This window comes from Bos indicus, chromosome 12, assembly GCF_029378745.1.
Source record: "Bos indicus isolate NIAB-ARS_2022 breed Sahiwal x Tharparkar chromosome 12, NIAB-ARS_B.indTharparkar_mat_pri_1.0, whole genome shotgun sequence".
Lineage (NCBI taxonomy): Eukaryota > Metazoa > Chordata > Mammalia > Artiodactyla > Bovidae > Bos > Bos indicus.
In genome coordinates, this window is record NC_091771.1 from 11,470,289 (window position 1) to 11,480,403 (window position 10,115).

The window sequence follows — 10,115 nt, forward strand, 5'->3', positions numbered from 1 at the left end:
CTTGTGTGCGTATGTCCTCGGGATCATTAGTGCACTGAGCTCACTGGGCAGGATGTGGGTCTCGTGCCACCGTTTTTTTTTGTTTTGTTTTGGGGCACGTCCTGTGCTTCTGTTGCGTGGCTTTGCTGCCAAGCAAGGCTGCTTGGTTTTGTGGTTAAGTAAACCTGCTTTCTTTGAGTAATCATTAACTTAAAGAGGTCGTCATGTTTTTTCTACTTAAATTGCCTTGTGGGATTAACTTTCATCACCTACTTTGTCCCTTTACGCTGTCCTTATCATAACCAGAGATTGAACGCGTGCCCCGTGCATTGGGAGCACAGAGTCTTAACCATGGTACCGCCAGAGAAATACCTAAATTTGTGTTAATACAGTAAATTTTTGGTAATTTGTTAGAGCAGCAATACAGTGAAATATGGCAGCATTTTATATACTTGGCTAGATAATGTTTTAGCTACAAAGAGAATAGTAGCTTATCTCCACAATTTTTTCAAAATATTAATAGTTATTTAGGAACCAGATTTAGAGAAATATTTAGCTTTCTGGTTTATTCACTGTGAATCTAGTATTTTAAACTTGACTTTTTTTCAAGTTTGTCTCCTTACTTTAGAATGTCAAGGGGCTTGGTATTACATTGGTATTTGTAGTACCACTTCATTAAGTCTACAGAATAATTTTCTGTATTTTATTTTTATAAAATTATTTTGAATTTTCTAATCATGAAAACAATAGAGCTATTTCCATTTTGAATAGTATTAACTATACTTTGTTTATAGTTGATAGTTTAAAATTTTTTTCTTGCTTCTTAGATATATAAAAAGAACTATCTAGATTACTTCAGCTATGCATTAGTATAAGATTTGGGGGGAAATTTGACTTGTGTGCCTGCTTTTTAAATACAATAATTTTTCTTTCTGTTTCAAAATAGATAGAAAATCCATTAGAAGAAGCTATCAAGTTTCTTATACCTCTTAAGAACCTTGTTGCTGATAACATTGACACTCATCTGTTAGCATTTGAAATATATTTTAGAAAAGGTAATAGTTTGGATTCAGATTTTAATTTTTTATTTTATTGGTGACCATATTCAGTATAATGTTTGTGAGTTAGATCCGTTTTTGTTTCTTAGACCTTCATTTCAACCTCCCACAAAGGCTCTTAATCCCTTTTTCCTTTGCTACTCAAAACTTCACTGAGTAATAGATTAGAATATTTTGATCAAATGAATTATTTGAATAGGCATACAGATTGTTTACCTGAAGTAATTCTTGATTTTTCAAGCATTTCTTTAGAAAATAAAAGTCTCTGATAACCAAAATCAACTTTGAATTTTGCTTTTGAAGATTATAGGAAAGATAATACTTTGTGTCTGGATTTTAAGTGAGGCTAAAATAAAGAGAATAACATACTTAAATATTGATTCTGTTACTTGTCTAATTTTTTCTGACACAGGAAAGTTTCTGTTAATGCTGCAGTCTGTTAAACGAGCTTTTGCTATCAACAGGAATAACCCATGGCTACATGAATGTTTAATTAAATTTTCTAAATCTGGTAAGTATAAAAAAGGTAATATTTATGTAAAAGTAATTATGACAGTTTGCCTGTCTTCTATTAAGCTGGACATGAAAGAGATTAGTACAAAGAAAAAAGTTTGCAAAGTACTTAAATGAAGATACTAGCAAAGATATGTTAGAAATTAGTGCATTTTAAGCTGGAATGTATTTGTATTCCAAAGGAGCGCTCCTATTTTTATTATGTAAAATGTATCAGGCTTAATAGTAAATATGAATGTATTTCAATTGATTTTGTTTCAAAGGACAGGCCAAACATACTGTAGACTGTAAATGTTCTGTTTTTACAGTGTCTAATCACAGTAATCTTCCAGACATCGTGAGCAAAGTTCTATCTCAGGAAATGCAGAAAATATTTGTTAACAAGGATTTGGAAAGTTTTAATGAGGATTTTCTCACACATAATGCTACTTCTCTTCAGCATCTACTTTCAGGTTGGTATTTAGCTCCCAGGGTTAAAATGTTTATGGCAAAAAGTTAGAATATGATGGGAAAAAAAAGTTTGGCAAGATGATCAAACTATCAGAGAAAAAGAACATAGTACCATTGTGATCTTTCAAATTAGGAAAGATTATTTTTAAACATAACCGTACAGAATCTATGGGATGCCGCCAAAGCAACTCTTGAGAGAAGTTCATAGCAGTACAAGCCTTCCCCTGAAAATAAGAAAAATCTCTAACCTAACCTACCACCTAAAAGGAAAGGTTATTCATGTTTGAAAAAAGGCTAAAGTATGGGAAAGCTGTAGTGTGTAAGTAGTCTTGTATTTTACTGCTGCAGGTGTGAATTGGCCTGACCAAGTAGAAAGACAACTTGTCGTTCTTATCAAGAACTTTGTCTTTTGCTATAGCTGTACATACTTGTGTAAATAATTTTAAAGAATCCAAAGCAAAGAAAGAGTTTTAAGGTCAAAGGTATTAACTGGAATTCTGTGTGTAAGGATAGGGAAAGGATGGAAGCAAATCTAATGAATGTCCAGTTACAGGGGAAGCAGTGGTCCTGTAGGCTGGACCACCAGGTGGTGATAGAAAGTGATGTCTATACAAAAGATTTACAACAGGAGCAAGCAGTGTAGAGAGAGAATTGACGTATAATACAGTCTCAGCTGTGTAAAAATATCCATAGCATAAAAGCTGAGGAGAAGCGTGTATTAAAGTGGTTGACTTTGAATGTTGAGGTTATGTGAGACTTATTTTTTTCTCGTATTTTGATTACTTTCTATATTTTGTGTTTTGAGGACTTACTATATCCTGCCCTGTTACAGGAAGGATTTTAGGCAGTCTATACAAATTCATAAAATGACAAGGTGGCATGACATGCAGACTAGAGGAAGACTGGAAATGGAACTGGGGTCAAAATTAATGAAGTACACAATGTAATTAACTGTGCTCCTACTTTAAGCCACATATTTAAATATTTTAACCTAAGCTTTCTTGTTGTAAAGGTAAACTGCTTGGTTCCGTTATCTATGAAAAAAGTTAATTCCTATGAAAAATTACAGCACTTCTTGGTAGTAAGGGCAGGTAAGAATTTCTCATCAAAAACACAGGATAATGGAAGGAGATATTTATTTATTATAATAATGGGAAATGTCTTTCTAAACATGATGTTCTCAGAAAAAGATAATTTTTACTTCAATTAAAAAAAAGCCATAAAGAAAGTCAAAAGGCCAAGAAGGGAAAATATTCACAGATATGTAATTGAGTAAAGCTAATAATATGTATACTAATCGTATAGATTAATAATAAAAATATAAATTAATAAAAGACCAATAAAAAATGAACATGGACCATGAATTTATAGGGGGAACATAAATTGGGTTTTACTTTAAAATAGGTTTAAAAATTACTTTCTTCATAAATATGCAAAGATTTTCCTGTTGTCCATCTATCACACTACTCTGATAATAGTTTGTTCCTTAGGTGTTTTATTTTAGAGTATCATGTTTCAAAAATGATTTTAGTTAAAATATTGACTGATGCCACAGGGGTAGCCCATATTTACATTTCTGAGGGGTGGGGTTGTTAACCCTGGTCTCAAATGTTTCACAGCCATCTCTTTGTCACAGAAAAAGCCCCAATTTGTGGGGGCCTTTTGTGTGTGTGTGTCTAAACGTAATACAAATACTTTTCTTGTGGCCCCAAGCTGTCAGTGGGATATCATGGAATAAGGAGTTAGGGAAAAAGGCCACAGTCGTGTGCAGCCCACTGCTGACTGGATACCTGGAGCCGTATTTTAAGTCACTGGTCAGTTCAGATCAAATCTAAGATGTCCACATTTACTGGTTTTGAAATGTCTTGGTATTTCAGGTGCTAAAATGATGTATTTTCTGGACAAGTCAAGGCAAGAGAAAGCAATTGCTATTGCCACTAGACTGGATGAAGCTATAAAAGATAAAAATGTAAAGGTAAGATTTTTCACCAACCGATAGCCACAGATTGTGGATACTGAGTGAGCTAACAAAACATCTCTTTGCAACGTAATTCCTGAGTGGGCCTTCAGAGTTACGTCTGGATTTGAATCTCAGCTCTGCTCACTGTGAGCTGATCATGTTAGGCAGTTTACCTCTTTAGCGTCCTTTTCCTCATTTATAAGTTGAGGATGAAAAGGCGGTCCATCTCAGAGTTAGCATGACAGTTAACTGAAATAGTAAACTGTGAGGTACTTGACATGTAGTAAGCACTCAGTAAATGGGAACTATTACTGTTAATAAAGGACACATCAATAATTATGGGCTTCCCTGGTGGCTCAGAGGGTAAAGCGTCTGCCTGCAATGTGGGAGACCCAGTTTCAATCCCCGGGTCGGGAAGATCCCTTGGAGAAAGAAATGGCAACCCGCTCCAGTACTCTTGCATGGAAAATCCCATGGACGGAGGAGCCTGGTGGGCTACAGTCCGTGGGGTCTCAGAAAGTCACACACGACTGATTATAGTTTCAGAGATTCACCTTTTTAAAGTATTAGAATTCTGTTGCTTTTTCAAGGCCTCATAGAATTGATTTTTTTAAATGTTCCTTTTTGTGGTGATTACTTGTTATGGATAGCAAGAAGGTATCTTAGAGTGAGGCCTTGTTGATTTTCTGTTGCTTAATTAACAAACTGCATCTTTTGATTAAGGTGATTATTAACCAGACTAATTTTTGAATGGTTTTCTTTTTTTCCTTGTTTAATAGACTTTAATAAAGGTTTCTGAGGCTCTGCTCGATGGCAGCTTTGGGAGCTGCAACTCCCAGTATGAGGAGTACAGGATGGCGTGTCACAGGCTGCTTCCCTTCAGTTCTGCTTTCCTGCCCGCTCTCAGCGAAGTCTGCAGTCACGGCGCGGCTCGGAACCACACAGCCAACTGTGATGTCTTGGCAAATGAAACTTGAAATCCTCTAGAAAGTTGACTTCTCTTAGACTCAAAGCTGAATTCAGGTTAAGGTTTCTCTTCCATTTTGTACTTTAATATAGATAAGAAATGAAATACCGTTGACCCTTGAACAACATGGGTTTGAATTGCAAGGATCCACTTAATATGTTGATTCTTTCTATAGTAAATACTACCTTACTCTGTCGTCTGCGGTTGGTTGAATCTGATGCAGAACCCACGTAGGGAGGAACTGTGTGTGCACAGGCGGCAGACTATTAGTGTACGTGTATTTTTGACTACACGGAGGGTCAGAGCACCTAACTGTTGCTTTGCGCAAAGGTCAGCTGTAATGGGTATCATCTGACTTTGCCACTTTACATAAAAATCTGTTAAAATTACCTGTTTGTTCTTGTACAGTTGTCTTAAATTTTTCACTTATCAACATTGTGATGGTTGCTGTCACTTCATATTGTAACGATGATAATTTCCTAATTAACCTAAGTTGAATCCAGCTCCACTGTATTATTTTCTTTAGATTCAGGTTTCATTTCAGAATTTTATGTTTTGATCCCTTCTTGGTTTGTTTTGTTATTGTCTGTTTGCTTTTTAAAGCACATCAATATTCAAGTATTAACTGTATGTCAGAAATGGTATGGAAGTCCTTTTGGCAAATACTTACTTAAAGCTTAACTTTAGTGTGATGCTTTGTCCACCGTGTACCATTTTCTTCTCAGTGTCCATGAAAACGCTGTTGTGTGTTGAATAAGGGTACTGCAGCTGTATGTTGATGCTTCAGGGTGTGGGGATCCGTTTGCCTCTTACCCATGGAAGTTCAGTAGTGACTTTGTTGCATATCTAGGTCAGTCTTAACCCACAGGCCAGAGCTATGCTTTTTTGACTAAATCGGTTTGTGTGTCCCCAGGGAGTTTAAGTAGTCTATATATGAGTGGTGTGCTTCAGGAGGACGTGACAGGGCAGAAGACAGATTTCAGTGAGATAGTCTTACTCTTATAGCTATACATTGACTATTAAATACATTTTAATATCAGCACAGTGAGAATCTAGACATCAACTAGTTTTGGTACCGAGTCCAAGCTCACTCTGCTTGCCACACAACAGGGCAGTGAATCCCAGAGACGAGCTGTTGAGACAAGGAAGAGACTATCTGGAAAGCAGCTGACCGAGAAGACGGCAGGCCAGTGCCTCCAAATAACCATCTGACAGGGTCTGGATGCCAGGTTCTTTTATAGATCAGAGATGGGAGGAGATGAGGAAGCAAAGTAAAAAGACTGTTAGTCTTGCAAACATCTTTCATAATGGCAAGCTTCAGTCAGGGGATGTGTTAATTTCTCCCTTCTGCCCTCTGCAGGTGACAGGGTTCTGAAGAAAGGCACTTTAGTTTATAGGCAAGCACAAGGCCAGGGTCCTCCAGCCAAGCCATTAAGTGTGATCATAATAACAGAAGCAAGTCAAAGAAACCATTTCCAACATGGGGTCAGGATTGGCTTCCTCCCTGCAACAGTGTAACTATTAAAACATAGTGTTGTTGAGCAATATTTAGCAGGGGAGGAAATGGCAACCCACTCCAGTGTTCTTGCCTGGAGAATCCCAGTGACGGGGAAGCCTGGTGGGCTGCCGTCTATGGGGTCGCAGAGTCGGACACGACTGAAGCAACTTAGCAGTAGCAGCAGCAGCTTTTGTTCTATCTTGTACAGAAAACAGTAATAGTATCATTGAATGTGTTCTTTTCAGAACCATATAAATATGTCTGTAACATTAATACTTCCTTTTAAGACAAATATAAATTCAAAAGAGATTTTATTTAGAGAAACTGTTCTAATTAAAATTGTTTTCCTTCACGCTAAGTATATATTTAGATTCATAATTGTTGAGAGAAAAGAATTCACTGTAAAATAATGCCAACCTATATAATGCTGTAATAAATTATTTTGTACTTGTGTTTGTGTTATTGCTTCACACCACCAAAATTGCTTATTTGTGTTTTTTTTATTGCTTTACACTATCAAAATATTTTTGCAAAATGTTTTTCTTTGACAGAATACAAAATTATCATAGTTTTACAAGTTTATTTAAAAAAAAAAAACACCTACCAATATTAGTGCCACAACAGTTTGGCTTCTTTTTAGTGTTTTAATAATACTAGAAGTAGGCTATCTTTGTCACTAAATAGCCTGGGAAACATGTAGTTTTTCATGTTACTGTCAGTAAGATGCCATTTCTTTAAAAGATGCCAGTTAATCATAATTTATGTGGAAATTGCGCTTTCAACAGCAGTCTTTAAAAAGGATCCCATTGAGATCGTTGGAGCTTCTGAGTTACGTAGGGTGGGTAGTGGAGACGTGGGAAGTTAGGTTTACGGTGTGGAAGGCAGGAAGAGAGTGACGCTGGGATTAGTGAGACCCAGTGGTGTGTTCCTCTGTGTATAGAGATTGTATCTATTTACTTCCACCCCATTTTGAGTGTAAGCATTGTGAACCTGGAATGTGGGTAGGGATCCTTTTTAGTAAGGGTTTTGTGTCGTGTCTCTCAGTCGCGTCCCTCCACCCTATCCCAAGTTTGGCAGAGGATCTTTTAGTTTTGGAAAGCTAAAGGAGAATAATGATAAACCTAAAGGAGATGCATCTGAGAGCCAGGTACTTAGTGAGATCTCTAGTCTCAGCGTGAGAAGTCCTTTGAACTTGCCAGGTTTATCAGAACAGATAGGAAAAGGCAAAGATTCGCGTGATTGTGTCATGACTTCAGAATTTGACTTTAGGTTTCTTCCTTTTTTGGCCCTGTCACATGGCTTGTGGGTTTTATTCCCTGACCGGGGGTGGAACCTTTGCCCCTGCAGTGGAAGCACAGAGTATCCTCAACACTGGACTGCTAGGAAATTTCCTGGTTTCTTTCTTGAGGAATGGATTTAGCAGGCAAAGCCTACAGGGTAAAAAGCTATATATAGTCCAGTCTGTGTTTTATTGAGCATCTTTTGTGTGTCAGACATCGTTCCAGGTATGACAGACACAGTAGTGAACAAAAGTGTCCTTATTTTCATGGAGTTTGTGTTTTAGTAGGGGGAGAGCAAACAAATTATTATATAGTGTCAGGTAGTGATAATTACTGTGAATAAAAATCAGGTTTCTGAAAAGCATTATTGAATGTAAGAAGATGAAAGGCTTTTTAAGGATTGAAGAAAAGTTACTCTGAGCTTAAAATTGTATATCCAAGCAAATTAGCATTAGAATATGACAGCATTTAAAAATATCCTTAGTCATTTAAACCTCAGATTTGCCTTAGAAAGGTCCTAGTAGAAAATACTTTTGGAACAATATTAAGAGGTAACAAAATCAGGAAGATGCTTCTAGAGATACAGTGAGAAGAGTGATCAAGTAACTTTGCAGAGTTGACTGTTACCAACCTGTTTTTAATGTAACAAAATTCTAGGCATTACCATCAGGGCTAGAGGTATCAGATCAGATCAATCGCTCAGTCGTGTCCGACTCTTTGCGACCCCATGAATCGCAGCACGCCAGGCCTCCCCGTCCATCACCAACTCCCAGAGTTCACTGAGACTCACGTCCATCGAGTCAGTGATGCCATCCAGCCATCTCATCCTCTGTCGTCCTCTTCTTCTCCTGCCCCCAATCCCTCCCAGCATCAGAGTCTTTTCCAATGAGTCAACTCTTCTCATGAGGTGGCCAAAGTATTGGAGTTTCAGCTTTAGCATCAGTCCTTCCAAAGAACACCCAGGACTGATCCCCTTTAGGATGGACTGGTTGGATCTCCTTGCAGTCCAAGGGACTCTCAAGAGTCTTCTCCAACACCACAGTTCAAAAGCATCAATTCTTCGGCGCTCAGCCTTCTTCAAAGTAAGAGCTGAAGTGCTTTAAGAAGACGTTACAGACATTGAAAAGATTAAGAAATTGATGAATTTTTCACTATACACAAACATGAATATGATTATTAAAAACTAAAAATATAAAAGAATTTATCTAGTGGGAAGCAGAAAAAGAGGAACAGATTACAGTGAATGAAAAATTCTGATGGACCACTGATGACAATAAATGGGTTAAACTCAGATTTTTAGATTGTATTAAAATTGTTTATACACTTGAAATAAAAGCATGGAGATAGAAATACAGCAAGCTAATATAATATGAACCAGTATAAAGATGGAGTAATAGTTTGAATAGAATTTAATGCAGAATACAGCAACAGAGGAATTATATATACATTGATAAAAATACAAATATAACACTATAAATGGTAAAAAATAGAAAAATTTTTAACTGTAGTGATACGTGTTAACTGGACTTACTATGATGATCATATAGCAGTGTGTACATACAGTGAATTGTGTTGTACACCTGAAATTGTTACCTTAGTCATCTCAATAAAAATGAGAAGGTATGTCTACTGTTGACTTACATGCACTTACTTATACCTTAGTTTATATCAAGCAAGAATAGAGTGCTGAAGAGAGAAATAGAAATACCAAATTACAATTGCAGATTTTAATACATATTTTTCCCCTCTCAAAAATTGAAAGATAAGCAGATAAACAGCAGTTAACTGAAGACAGACCATGTAATTAGTTTGAGATAGTGTGTATATATTATTCTTCACTAAGTATGTGATGAACGGTTTACTGTTTTTAAGTACGGTAGGCCAAGAAAGCATTTCTAGTGGGATGACATTTGGACAGCTTTGCTGATCAGATATTAGTGGGAAGAACTTTTCCAGGAGGACTTAACAGGCTTAAGGCCTTGAGGTGAGAATTGTTAGTAGATGACTGAGTGGCTCCAGTTTTTTAATATGTTGTGGAATAAAAATGTTTGGACATTGTAGATTTAAGTAGCTACAAAACTTAACAATTACAATGGATTTCAGTGCCTGGTGACTCCTCTGAGAAGTTAATTGAAGGAGGAAACAGAACAGGCTCCATCTTGAAAGCAGGACTCCATCATGGGCTGGACTATGAACTTTGAGCTATACGCCCAGTATCTGTGGAAAAGACATACCAACTGGAAAACCAGGCCCCCCGGATGGAAGAACCCCAGGGCTCATACCTAGACTCTCCATTGCCTAAAAGAACACCCTAATTATCTGTATAGAATCATAAGTTCTATTATGCTTATTGAGGTATGACCACAGGCCTATTGATAATTGTCCACTGTTAACTACCTAGGCTTAAGGC

At 36.9% G+C, this 10,115-nt stretch overlaps 1 protein-coding gene across 7 annotated transcripts in view; it reads left to right on the forward strand.

Annotated features, from left to right (window-relative positions):
* Positions 1-6,877, forward strand: part of NAA16 (N-alpha-acetyltransferase 16, NatA auxiliary subunit) — a 64,488-nt gene extending 57,611 nt beyond the window's left edge. For 6 of the 7 annotated variants that reach the window (XM_019971199.2, XM_070799998.1, XM_070799999.1 and 3 more), the window contains 5 exons: positions 926-1,034; positions 1,450-1,548; positions 1,859-2,002; positions 3,878-3,975; positions 4,740-6,877. In XM_019971199.2, the coding sequence (XP_019826758.2) occupies positions 926-1,034; positions 1,450-1,548; positions 1,859-2,002; positions 3,878-3,975; positions 4,740-4,937 (648 nt within the window). In that variant the 3' untranslated portion in view covers positions 4,938-6,877. Of the gene's footprint in view, positions 1-925; positions 1,035-1,449; positions 1,549-1,858; positions 2,003-3,877; positions 3,976-4,739 lie in introns of those variants that run through there. The other variant, XR_011569668.1, reaches the window with a different exon arrangement.
* The last annotated feature ends 3,238 nt before the right edge of the window (positions 6,878-10,115 follow it).